This window comes from Balearica regulorum, chromosome 2, assembly GCF_011004875.1.
Source record: "Balearica regulorum gibbericeps isolate bBalReg1 chromosome 2, bBalReg1.pri, whole genome shotgun sequence".
Classification (NCBI taxonomy): Eukaryota; Metazoa; Chordata; class Aves; order Gruiformes; family Gruidae; genus Balearica; species Balearica regulorum.
The window spans coordinates 67,432,904-67,446,905 of NC_046185.1; the positions used below are offsets into that span (position 1 = coordinate 67,432,904).

Here is a 14,002-nt window from a genome sequence, read left to right on the forward strand (position 1 = left end):
ATCACAATGCCAAGGGGGGTTTTACCTGTATTGGCACTTAAAGCACAGGACATTTCTTAGTATTGTATAGTCACATTTTGATGTCCTGCAACTGTCTTATTTAAAAGAGTAACTCCAATAAAATGTGGTAAAGGCTTTCAATTGACATATATAAGGATTAAGCATTTTCTGGTTTATATCTATTACTTTAAAATGATTTTTACTTGATTTGTAATTATTACAGCATAGATTTTTTTACATGAAACTTGGTAGCAGTTCTGGAAGAATATATGTGGGTTAAATATATGTGGTTAAATTTATTACAAATAGGTTTGCATAACCATCCCTCTGTTGCTTTTTTATTGTTAGTGAAAACTATATATTTGGAAAATTTGATACATTCTGTAAACGTTTGGAGAAGATTTCAGATATGAGCAATATTATGGAAAGCCTTTTAGAGCTTCAGCATATAAAAATAGAAGGTATTGAAGAGATCAGTACTCATTACCAAAGCATTGCTACAAACACCAAATCCAAACAGTATGATGTTCTGGATCACAGAAAAAAAGAGGTACATCCATTCAGCACTTATCTGACAATCAGTCCCTTAATTCTATGCTTTTCACTGGAGTTATGCAAAGAAGATTAAATTTTATAACAATGCATATAGTGTTTTGCTGTAATAATACTTTCATATTTTTTTAATACAATTTAAAAGTGTTTGGGTAAATTTGACTTTTATTTAAATATTTTTGTTAATTTTTGAAAAACTAGGTTTTATGTGAAAGGTAATGCTACAAACAACTTTTCCTAAACTTGTTTGTTTTGAGAAGCACATATTTTGAACTGCAGACTGAAAACTAATTCAGGCAGGTCAATGCATTAAATACAGTTTATCTAGTTGCAAGAGTTACTCAGTGTTACTGAAAACAGTGGAATAATAAAAGCAGTATTATAGTAAAGGTAGTAAAGGCACTTAGATGAACGTTTTAGAGGGATAACTGAATGGTATCACCTCCATTGTTGAGCAGGGTGGTAAAAACTAAAGTGGCTTTTCACGTGCTTCAAACTCATGTTTTAATACAGTCTGTACATGCTGGAATTGCACTGCTTTTTGTGAGCCATAGCCTGCTTGCTTTGCAGGATTGATATCCTCACAACAGAAGTGCTAGAAATGTTGACTTACTCTCCTGCCTTCCTGAACTGTAGCTTGCAACTGTCAGGAACTTTTCTTTAAACATTTAAGTCTAGAGTACCTTTGGCTTTCTTCTAACTGGCTGATGGCTTACATTTCTCTAGTATTTGCTGTGTGTTTTTTTTCTGAAAGACAATATTTGCTTTTAACGGCAATTTGGAGATGTTTAAAAATTGCATAGCTTTTCTCCACCTAAATGGCTAGAGCTATGTATATTATGGACTGTGTTCCCAAGCTTGTGGAGTGCTTTCTTCAAGTTTGCATTGAACTCCTTGTAGGTCCTCAGTATTTTGGACTTTTAAGAAAAAATCTTACAGATAAATACCCAAATTACTTACAATTAGGAGCTGCCAAATTTGGTAGCCCAGTAGAGGTGAGGCTGTCACAGTTCTATGTCCCCAGGTCCACTCAGCTGTGAGGCTGAGCATGTAATTCCCAGTAGGAATGCATGCACATGTACACACAAGACATTTATACACGGATTTGGCCACATAGCTCAACACAAACTGAAAACACAGCAATCATCCAATTACAAACTATTAATTGCCTCAACCTGTACCTCTCTGGCTGAGCAGGAGAAAAGTATGTTAGTAGAAAACATATATACATGGATCCTTCCAGTAGCTGGTCTTACACAGTCTGTCTGGTAACTGGTCCCTGGATACCCAATTCTCCCCAGTTCCTGGACTTACAAAGCCTCCCAAGGCCCACAGCCCCACTCCTGTTGCTGATACTCAGGCTTGTACACACACATGCAAGACACAGGCGCTATGGGTCCCTCCAGTAACTGGTGTTAAGCAATCAGTCTAACCTCCACTTGATCCCTGGATCCTCTTGCTCTCCTGGTTGCTGACACATGGAGACACACACATGCAAACAGTTCTTTCTTGTAGTTGGCCCAGACTTATAACCTTATAACCTGGTTTGGGTTGGAAGGCACCTTTAAAGATGATCTAGTCCAACCCCCTTGCCATGGGCAGGGACATCTTTCACTAGACCACGTTGCCCAAAGCCCCATCCAACCTGGCCTTGAACACTTCCAGGGATGGGGCATCCACAACTTCTCTGGGCAACCTGTTCCAGTGCCTCACCACCCTCAGCATAAAAAATTTCTTCCTTATGTCCAATCTAAACCAATCCTCTTTTGGGTAGATATAAAACTGTTAACTCCTTGTCCTGTCACTACAGGCCTTGGTAAAAGTTTCTCTTCATCTTTCTTATAAGCTGCCTTTAAGCCTTCCACTCCTGTTGCTGGTTCCACTCCATACACACTCATGAACACAGAAGAACCCTTTCACCCAGGAAAATGGTTAGAAATGGTGATCAGTAAGAAGACAAGACAGATTGTGCTGATTGGGTGCAGGGCACAGCCAGACAAGTGTACTGGCCAGCAGCCTGCTCACATGTGACCAATTCTTTTTGTCCCATCATGCCTCCATTTTTCCACACTTGTTCCTTCCACAAACCACATTGATCCCTGCCTTTGCTGCTTCCCTAACTCCCATAATACGTTTTGTGTAGTCCCAAAATGCTCTTCCCTGGTAAACTGTAATGAGTCCCTTATCTGCAAGGCAATAACCTCCCTTAGTCTGTAAGGTGCTCTAGAGAGCCTGCCGGTTTGCTTATCTTGATGGGTTTCATACCTGGACAGTGAGCTGAACGCTCTCCCATGGCAGTGCGGGGAGTAACTGGTGAGTGTGTTCTGTTCCCTCTGATTAGGTTATTAGATTTCCTCTGCCTGTCCTTGTTCCTCTGCGCTTCTTTGTGTTCATGAAGATGAGGCTTTAATCATATAACCTAACGCTATCATTTTTTGTTTACTTTGCTTAGAATGTGAATGCCTTTGTTACTAGTGTTGTCCCTGTTCTCTTTAATTCAGTGCTGAACGCATGTACTGCACAGATAAAGCAAATTCCCGAAAAACTTCAGGGAAATAATTTTGTATGAAATGAAAACAACACTATAGATGATTTTTTTTTTCTTTTACCCTTTTTTAGTTTGAAAGAGATTACCTTGAATTTAAGAACCAAATTGCAGCATTGTATGAGTCCATACAAGAATTTGTGGATTCCTGGTTTGAGAGGACCATAACTGTAAGTAATTTTACAACTGCAACCCCCTTGTTCTGGTGCTCAGAAAGGCTGAGCACCCACAGCTCCTACTGAACTCCTTCATTGCTGCTAGTCTTCTGTACTGTGCTGGTGGCTGCCTGAGATAATGTAGGAAGACATCAAACCTATTACAAGTTTTCTAAAAGTCACTTGCAGAAGTGCTGGAAGATAATGTTCATTGTTACTTGGTGCCAGTTTTATGTTCCATCTTTCCTTACCAATTTTATAGCCCTGGGTTTTTTGAAGTTTTTAAATTTTTTTTCTTCATCCTGTTGTTCTCCATGCTTCCTGTGTATTTCAAAGTTATTCCTGTTGGACTGGCAGGAGTAATGAAATAATTTCTGCATTCTGTTACCTTACTGTCAGTACTGTTCATTGGTTCAGGCCCTGATCCTGATAGGAGATGTTAATGAAGCATTAGTAAAGGTCTAGCTGTTCTACCACAACTGTTTGCAGAAAAAAAGAGGGATGATTTGAGAGTCAGAAAAAATTTAAATATTTCATTGTACCGTAGTGGTAGCAGTTTCTTGGTTCATACTATGGTAAATATATTCTATATGGGACAAAATACAGAAGTAAAATTCACTAACTTGTCGGGATGGACTTTTCTGTGTTTCTTAGAAAACAATTTAGAAACCTACATAATTTATAAATAATAAAACCAGTTTATGAACAATGACTTTCTGAACTATATAACATCTTCTGCAGTAAATGCTTCATCCTCCTTTTTAGACTGAACAGATGCTGGGACTTCTGATGAAGCTTGAACAAATAGGAGAAAATCATATTGATCTTAATGAGAAGTATACCATTGTTCTTCAGCAGTACAGCCAAGACTTAGAGTTTGTTCGGAAACTCTACCAGAAGCAAAAAGAAAATCCGCCTATACCACGTAATATACCACCAGTAAGAATGAAATAAATGAGAAAGAAAAAAGACTTTGCTTTTTGACTGTCTTTAAGTTAATGGAAATATAACCTCTTATCTTCTGTGTTTCAGGTAACAGGGAAGATTATGTGGGCTCAGCAGTTATACAGAAAAATTGAGCATCCAATGACATTCCTTAAAAAGAAAACCACACTTTTGAAGGTTGGAAATTAGCAGAGGAGGATTTCTGCTAAGCTCTCAAGCATGTTATTAACAGACACATGATTTATTTTTATACTCCTAAGCTCACTTTTCTAGCCACTTGTATTCAAGCTCATCCAAGAGGATAGGTGTTAGTGTTTGCTCCAGGATTTGAATTTCTTTTTGCAGCAGTATTATTCTGTGGCTGAGGACAGTTGCTTCCCTTGAAACATTGAGATGATGACTTAGGCCAGTGGTTTTGTCCCGTCTGGGGCTTGACTCATGTTAATCCTGATAGCAGCACTGTTGGCTGTGTACCTAAGCTTAGAGCCTTCTGTCTGCTATGCTCTGTAATGAAGAGGACTGAGATATTTAACCTTAAACACTAGCCACACTTCATGAAGAATATAATTTTTATAGCTTTCTCAATGGGACATCAGTGACTTGTATAGGTCATAGTATAGACTTTTTTATGGGCAAGACTGCGAGGAAGAATCAAGAAAAGAGTTACGTTGTATACAGCAGTTAAATACTTCTTAATAATTTAATTCCTAAATGTATTTCTATGTTTCTGTGTCTTACCTCATCTCTAAAATAGCATAACTTAAAGCTTTCTATTTGTTTTGTTTTCCTAACGGTGGTGAGGAAAAGCCTAGTGGAGGACATTTCTACTATTGACTCATTGAATTGATTAAATAGTGTTTGGTTTTTTTTTTTGCCCTCCCTTCCATTGCAGACACTGGAAATGAAAAAGGTCATTAAAAGCTACAATAAAATGGCTGCAGTTCTTTTGGAGTTTGAACTTATTTATCATAGAGCCTGGTGCAGGTTTGCTGACCAAGCTAGAAGTGCTCTGTGTGCTTCCTTACTTGTAAGGCACCCAGAAACCAAGGTAAATATGATCTATTTGTATTACTGTTGCAATGTTTGGTATTGCATATGCTACTTTAATCACATCATGGATAGACAAGCACAGTATTAAAATAATCTTAATTGTCTTAAAAAATGAACTACTCAAATTGGTATATTTTTTTTTTCCTTTTGGTATATATTTATGGTACAGACTTCATCATGTCACTTAAGGCTTCTGCCTCATTCAGGGCATAAAAGAGGCAGTACCCAGCAAATATCTATCTATTAGTGACTTATCTGCATCTTTTTAGATATTGCTTCATGTTTTATTTTCTGCGTTAAACAAAATTTTAGTCAAGGAAGGAATTTTTAATTAGATCCTGGTCTTTTCTGTAATGGTCAACATCACTGTGTTGAGTATATTGCATTCATTCATTAATTTGCTTTCAAAACTTCTTGTTGAGACAAAAAATCTTACCATTTTTACTTCACAGATTATTTTTTTCTGCTGTAGTGCAGAGAAATTATGTTCAAAGTGTGGCATTTTTTGAACTAATGATTCCATAATGGACAACTAGAACCTAGTTTTCAAATTTATTTAGCATCTTAATAGTATTTAGTGCCCCCAAAAGTGTACAGAGATTAACCATCACAACATTTCTGCCTAATCTATTGGTGGAGAAACTGAGATGAAAAGGCAAGTTAGCTTCCACAGATTGTAGCTGCAGAACTGGAATTAAACGTAGGAAGTCATAGGAGCCAAGTGGTTAGGGGACAGTGAAGGAGTCACAGGAAATTGAAATCAATGTAAGATACTGGCTAATTAATACTTTGGAAAATCCAGACATTTGTGGAAGAGGATGAAGAGCTGTGTGGAAAAATGGGTATCCGTTTTAAAAATCTTCTCTAGTCATCTACATCTTGTTATAAGTTCCAGTTATATCACACTACATGTAACCATCAAACTATTGCTTTATTTTCTATTTCTCTTTTTTCCCCCCTGTACTGCTATATGAAGGAATTACTTGTAAACTTGGATCCTGTGGTCCTGGAAGTACTTTACGAAACAAAATACCTGAAAAAAATGGATTTTGAAGTTCCAGATGTTGTCCTTGACTTGTGTGCAGATGAAGAACAGATTAAAAGACATCAAATGGAGTAAGTGAACATTTTTTGGATTTGATTCTCATCTGCAAATGGGAATCCCTAGCTTTGAGTCAGTTGCATATGCTTTTGATTTATTATAATTTTTCTCTTTGTTGGAGTTTAATTGAAATTTAATTGCTTTCCCCTGCATTTCCATAGTAATATTGGTAGCATGCAGTCTATCTCAACAAATATCTCATTACTGGAAAATGCCTACATGCTGTTTTAGGCAACAGCTGCTCTTTAAGTGTGGCTCCTGGGTACTGCTAAGGCATCTATGCACTATAACATAGGGATAACACTCCAAAATAGTACAGTTAACTTCAAAAGGGCTTTTTTCGTTAGAAAAACAAGCTGGAATTTACCACTTGATTAAGGCACAACCAAGACATTTGTATAGGTAATACATCATCTAAGTTATAATTTGCTCTCTTGTGTTGAAAATAACTTTTGTTGATTTTAAGTAATTTCTTTCTGCTTCTTGTAACAATCCAATTCTGTGCTGGAGGAGTTCTTTTCATTCTCAGGGATGCTGATTATTAACTCACTAAGCAAGAATGATAGGTTTTAAAAAATCATTCTTTGTGAGGAGTGTTCTTTAGGTAGTTTTTGAGTAGAAGTGGACAAAAAGGAACAAAGTTCAAAGAGTTTCATAAACAACTGAATTCAACATCCTCCCTTTTTCTATTGTTAAAGCTTTCAGTCTTTCACTCTTATAATACCACATTTTTCATTAATTATCTGTGGAGTGTTTTAGGACAAACTAACCTAAAATTTCTAATGTGCAAGGTAAACTCTATGTGCTACAGTCCTCTAAAAAGCAACAGCCCCAACTTTTGCCTTCCAAGGGAAACAAAAAACTACAGAAAATGTTTGCAATAATAAAGAATAATCCAAACTTCCTTTCTACTCTAAAAAAAGACTTCAGACTGACTCCCCAAGCAAAGAATGAATGTTCAGAGACTGTAGATTTTTGCTTAAGCAGCACTGGAAAAACATTTGGTGTATTGCGAATGGGTTATCTCAGTATATGGTTTCTTACAATGATGTTTAAAGTCATGGTTTTCGTCTGGCACAGAACACAGCTATTACTTTTTTTGCAGCAGTTCTTGTAAAGATCTAATTATGTATCTCACTTCTGAGTTGCATTTGCTTCTAATTCTTGTTTATGTAGCTTCATTACGTAGCTCCATTTTCATGGAACTATATTGCTAAGTCTTAATTCAGAATTTGGCCTCTTTGGGATTTGGTGTCGTAAGTGGTTTGGATGTATTTTTTCTTATAAGCACTGTGAGATAGGATAAAGGGAACAAAAATTCAATTTCCTGTGTTTTTTTACTGTAATTAATTTTCCTTCGAAGAAAGTTTCTCTAAATCAATCACAGTCACTTTACTGGATGTACTTATTTCCCTAGTCTCATTCTGCTGTTAGTGGGGAAAAAGAGACTTCGTTTGAGCTAGGAATAGCTGGGAAGAGTTCTTATTTTTAACATGGGGTCAGAACTTGCAAATCTTATTAACAGAAAATGTGTCCAAACTTCTCTTTGTTTCAAATATCTGAATTAAGCACATCCTTAGCATGATCATGTCTTGCAGACTCCAGAATCTGTTGATCAATTACAAAGAGCATCTGAATGGGATTCCTGTTATGCTGAAACCACTGATGAAACCATTCATAGGACAAGTTGAGGATGCCTTTACTCCAGGCCTGATGCAGCTGTCATGGACTTCTTTGAACATCAATAAATGTATGTAGCAGAATGGGTCAACTGTTGATGCTGTTGGGTGGCACCAGTCCAGTATTTCCTTGTCAGTTTTAGGAAAAGCACTCCATCTATACGAGGGAAAAATACGTCAGGTCCCTCCCCCCTGATTATGGAAGTAAGTCAGACATGCGTAAGGTGAAAATGATGTCCTGCTCTAAATGGTGGTGATCAGACCAGGTCTGTTTGACAGCTATCTTTGAACAGCCCTTGTTTAGTCTGGGGACTGGACCATCTCTCTTATGAGGAAAGGCTGAGAGGGCTGGTTCTATTTAGCCTGGAGAAGAGAAAACTGAGAGGGGATCTGATCAATACTTATAAATATCTAAAGGGTGGATATCAAGAGGATGGGGCCAGACTCTTTTCAGTGGTGCCCAGCAACAGGACAAGTGGCAATGGGCACAAGCTGGAACACAGGAAGTTCCATCTGAATATGAGGAAAAACTTCACTGTGAGGGTGACTGACCACTGGAACAGGCTACCCAGAGAGGCTATGGAGTCTCCTTCTTTGGAGATATTCCAAACCCACCTGGATGTGATCCTGTGCAACCTGCTCTAGGTGATCCTACTTTAGCAGGAGGTTTGTACTAGATGATCTCTAGAGGTCCCTTCCAACACCTACTGTTCTGTGATTCTGTGAAGGCATTTGCTTTACCAGGCATATCCTTTTTTCCTCTCCCTGGTGATGCCCCTTTACCACTCTTATGTCCTCCCACATAAACAACCTACCCTTTTTTACTCTTGTGATAGAGTGTAGAATCACTGTTGAGTCACAGTTTCTTGAAATTTGTCAGAATTTCTTAATCCTACTAAACATTACTGGTTAATGTATTGAAGTGGCTCGGAGAGGAGTGCAGTGAGAGAATAAGTGCTCTGGTGCTAAAAAACTGTAAACCCAATACATTAGTTATCACTTTTTTCTTCTTTTTTTTTTTTCCTCCTGACTTTTGGAAAATAATTAGTGTTGTAAAACGATTGGTTTTGCTCATCCCCACCTCTCTCAATTGAGGCATTACAAATTCAATTGCTGATGTACACTGAAGTCACTAAATTAGTTAATTTACAGCTGTGTAACTGAGTAAATGGTTTGTCATGTTAGACTGCTATCCATACTGCTGTATAGATGGGAGAGCCTGTAGAGCCTTGACTTGTGAGATTTCTTGCAAACTTCATTGAGTAACATTGCATCATATAGTTACGTCTTGTGTTGCAGTTCCATTTTTGAATTGCATGCATTTTCATTTACTGAGCTTAAGCTGTTGTATCACACTTTTAAAATTATTATGCATTTTTACTTCTTTTTCCCCTATCAATGTTTCTATGATCTTCTTCCAAGTAAGTGACCATATAATGAAAAAGTTAAGAGCTCTTCTCATGCCTGCATTCTTTTTTTTATTTCGCTGAAAAAATGTTTGTGCACTGACCTCTTCACTTCAGATAGATAATGATAGCTTGACTGCTACAAGAATGTGAGACGAGAACGGACGTGGGATGCTTTAATAATGTCTCTTATGTTTTCTATAGAAAAGTCTTCATAACTTATGCTGAACGTCCTAAAAGTGTCTGTATTCAGGGTTGAAATTAGTAAGAGATATATAGTATTTGGAGATTTCTGCCCAAATCCTAATTTTTTCTAAGAAAACTTGGTTTTAATCCCCAATTACGCATTGAGGTTTTTGCACACAACCAGTAAGATAGAATCTTATCCACATAAAATACAGCATAAAATTGATTAACTGTTATAAAAGTGTCATTTAAATGGACATAGATAAAACCATCAGCAAGACTTTTATGTTGCAGTTCCATGAGAATACAATAGCTCATGCTTGGAAATCAGTTTTCAGTTGAAGTAGTCTGATGTTAGGCTTTCACTTCTTCACAGTGACAAGCAGCAAGATAAGCAGGAACAGATGCAGCCTAAATCTGAATGTGAAATGGGGCATGGGTTTGTGCAGCTGTTCATTTGTGCTCTGACCAGTGCTTAAGGCAGGGCTGGCCACCTTTTAGCTTTACTTGACCTTTGCCTGACCAGAGTGCAAAAAACAATGGCAAGGGGTTTTTCATGTTTGTTTTATAGCTCACATTAATTTTTGTGTTTGGTTTGCATAATTTAGTAATGCATCATAAGGAAGTTCTTTACAATATTATTCATTTATTTATTCATTTAGGTACTGTGTGCAATGTTAAGTGTCTGAATAACTATAATTCAGATTTTAATGGTTCTTTGGATCAGCATTTGCTCTGGCGGAAATTGGCCTTCTTTACAAGGTAGAGGTTATGCGCCAAGAGTATCTGGGCTACCTCCTGTTTCCTGCTGCTGCAGCTGGAATGGAATCACCCCTAGAAAGGAATGCTCTTCATGAGCGTATACATCATACCTTTTCGAGGATGTGCAATGTCTAGTGTGCCCAGAATGTTATGTTGGACACTTACAAATGAGTCATTGGTTCAGTGTACATAAAATCATAAAATCATAGAAGGTTTGGTTTGGAAGGGACTTCAATCTAGGCTGAGAGAGTTAGGATTGTTCAGCCTGAAGAAGGCTCCAGGGAGATCTAATTGCGGTTACCAGTACCTGAAGGGGGGTTGCAACTAGATGATCTTTAAGGTCCCTTCCAACCCAAACCATTCTATGATTCTATTCCAACCCCCCTGCCTGGGCAGGGACACCCTCCACTATACCAGGTCGCCCAAAGCCCCATCCAGCCTGGCCTTGAACACTTCCAGGGGTGGGACCTCCACAACCTCTCTGGGTGACCTGTTCCAGTGCCTCACCACTCTAACAGCGAAGAATTTCTTTCTAACATCTAATCTAAATCGACCGTCTTTTAATTTAAGGCCACTTAACACTGTCCTGCCAGCAATGTGCTGAACTTACTATGCATGAGCTTAATGTCTTAAGTGCTTTATTTCCATCTAATATGTAGAAGTATGGGGGCCAAATTCAAAGACAAAATGTGTCAGGTGACATATTTCTTTCTTTTTTGCAATAAAAGTATGAAGGACAGGGAAAGAATGTACCCACTCTACTCAGAAACAGTATTTTTAACATAGTTTAGTAAACACATCTCTTAAAGCAATCAGTTCATCTCGTTCCAAAACAAAGGTCAAATGCATGAAAGAAGAAATCTAGTGGTTTAACCAGTGTGTTATCATGGCTGGAGGAATTTTAGCCATTAAGTTTCTAAGTTAATTACAATGATGAAAGTACTGGATTTCCCTGTGGATTTATGTAGAAGGACCAAAGTAATTTTTGGACAGTTGTATCTTTTCTGTTTTCCACTATATTTTGTTGATCCTTTTCATTACAATGTTCTTTACTTCAAAAAAGAAGAGCTATTTTGAAGGCTATTGTACTCATCATGTTTTGGTTCCAGGCCTTTGTTGCGTATTTCATTGCCATTAAATCGTCATTTTATTGTAATACTGGGGAGGAAGGGGGAGATGACATTTAAGGGGTCTGTATTTTGCATATTTGTTTTCATTTTCTTTTCTTTGCTTAGTTATTGAGAATGTTTATTGTACCCTGAGGGAGTTGGACTATGTTGTCAAAGAAGCAGCTGATACTCTGGAGTGCAGAATTGAAAGAATTCTGGAGGATATGTCGAACACTGCTCTGATAATTTTGCCAGAAGATGAACCTATGGATATGCTTTCTTTCCTGGAACAGACAGAAAAGCTTGCTATCTCTACTGCTCACAAACTGTCTCAGTAGGTTTATTCATTGCATAGATTTGAAGGCCATATTTGGGTGGGATTATTTACATATTACTTTTTTATGTGTAGAGAGTTTACTTGTAAAAATTTATTTTAACAGAATACTAGTCTAAAGTAAAATGATAGTCTCAAGATGCAGGGAAAAATTCCCAAGTATTTTGAATACAGCAGATGTAAGATTGCACCTGTAGTGTTTAGCATTTAATATTTTTCTTCTTTTGCCATTCTAATCAGTAGCAAGAAGAATGAAGATGGATAAGACTTGAAATCTAATCCCCACATTAATTGCCTGATTCTTAATGCTAGCTAGCTAATGTAAGACTTCCCATTTTCCCGGTGCCACAATTTTTTTGGCCTGTGCTTATTTTCCAGGTTACAGCAGAATAGTCGTTCAGTTCTTCTCCAAAAAGATGTCTATGGTGACTGTGCAAAATAAGATACCTTCTACTTATTTTTTTGTTTTTATTTTACTAATTCTGATTTCACAGATTATGTCACCGTATCATCATGATAAGCCTGTTTTATTAACTGTGGCTGGAGAATAACTTACTTTAATTATTATAAAGTCCAGTTGAATCAGATATAACAGAGTCTGACAAAGGGGTTTCCTTGTAGTCTGCTTATCTTAATGTCTTACATTCTCTGTATGCCTAAGCAATAGGAACAAACTGAAAACTATAAGGGTATTTCCCTGCACATACAATTCTTCACAGTGCAGTGGGACTGGGGGTGTGTGCCTGGAAAACAGCAAAGAGAATTCCTTATGTTTGATTCCCTGTGGGTGACTGTAAGGTTGTTTTTGTAGACAGAGTCAGCAAGTGGAATGCTCTGTGTACGAACTGGTAGATATACTTAAGCACCGGCTGAAAGCAGATGCCGGGAGAAGTCCAGAGGTAAGAAGACTTCTACAGTGTTAAAAGTAACCTTTTATGACCTAGTCAGATACATGATATTTCACTTTCACTTGATGGATAATATGGTTATTTTCCTAAGAATTTCCCTTTAACTCTTCAGGATTCATATGCCTGTACAAATCTCGACATGAAACAGAAAACACGCTGCCAAGAATGTCTGTCCTGTACTTATTATAATCTGATGGGACAACTTTGTCAGAAGAATACTGACTCTTTGGTCAGATGTGAGTCTTTTTCAGATGTGTTTAATTTTTTAATATAATTTGAGATTTTTTTCCCCAAGCTTATTGTAGTTAAAAAAAATATAACCTCACTTAAATATTATGTTTATTTAGGTACAAAGATTTCTCTGGAGTCCTTAAGACATCGATTGTGTGTTATTGACTCGAGGTATCAGATGACCAAGTTTGTAGAGACACAGAGGGTTCCTTTGTTCAAAGCTGAAATTCAACTGGCTATTCCAAATATTGTCTTGAAACCAAGTCTTGAAGATATTCAGGTAACAAAATAATTGAACATCTCAGTCATTTATGGTAGAACATTTACAAATGTATTTCTTTAAAACAACATGTGCAAACTTAATCTGGTATAAGAACAAAAGAAAGGCAAAAAAAGATTAAAAGTCACTTGAGTTCGTGACATCAATGGGCACTAAGACACGAAGCCACTGATCACGTTTGTTATGCAGACCAGTAGAAGGAACTGTTTTCCTAAAAGTTCAATAATTCACATTTACAAACCTCTACTTAGAGGGAAACACTTCAAAGTGAATGCAAGAATAAAAATGAATGTCATTGATACAGCCTGATTCAACTTCCTGGTCTCTTTAAACTCTTTCAGAATATAAAACGATGTTATCAGTTTAAAGTATCATTCATAAATCAGCATTCTGCAGGAGTGAAATGTAAAGAGAAATATTACCAGCCTGAGGCCCTAAACTGTGAAAAAATTTGAACACTCATTTAAACTTATACTAATTCAGCAAAATTCTTACACACATACATACAATCTCCTGTGACGTCTGAAATTATTCACAAAGTATTAGTTGTTTATGGTGTTGATTTGTGGTCTTTCATTTAGCATTGTCACTGTCAAAATCAGTAGCTGAATTCTTTCTCAGATTTCATTTGCAGCCTTTGTAGTGGTGTAAGAAATCAGACCTCAAAGTGTAATTTTAAAATACCATAGATAGAAGTTATATAATAATTTATATAGCTGCCCGTGTAGATTATAGATTATACCATCACAAATTCAGAC

General features: G+C 37.1%; 1 protein-coding gene across 1 annotated transcript in view; it reads left to right on the top strand.

Annotated features, from left to right (window-relative positions):
• Positions 1-14,002, top strand: part of LOC104633111 (dynein axonemal heavy chain 5) — a 169,455-nt gene that overhangs the window by 17,934 nt on the left and 137,519 nt on the right. The window contains exons 14-24 of the mRNA XM_075744633.1: positions 349-550; positions 3,172-3,267; positions 4,018-4,191; positions 4,285-4,374; positions 5,090-5,245; positions 6,224-6,363; positions 7,948-8,099; positions 11,618-11,825; positions 12,637-12,724; positions 12,846-12,969; positions 13,081-13,244. Coding sequence (XP_075600748.1) covers positions 349-550; positions 3,172-3,267; positions 4,018-4,191; positions 4,285-4,374; positions 5,090-5,245; positions 6,224-6,363; positions 7,948-8,099; positions 11,618-11,825; positions 12,637-12,724; positions 12,846-12,969; positions 13,081-13,244 — 1,594 coding nt within the window. The remainder of the gene's footprint in view (positions 1-348; positions 551-3,171; positions 3,268-4,017; positions 4,192-4,284; positions 4,375-5,089; positions 5,246-6,223; positions 6,364-7,947; positions 8,100-11,617; positions 11,826-12,636; positions 12,725-12,845; positions 12,970-13,080; positions 13,245-14,002) is intronic.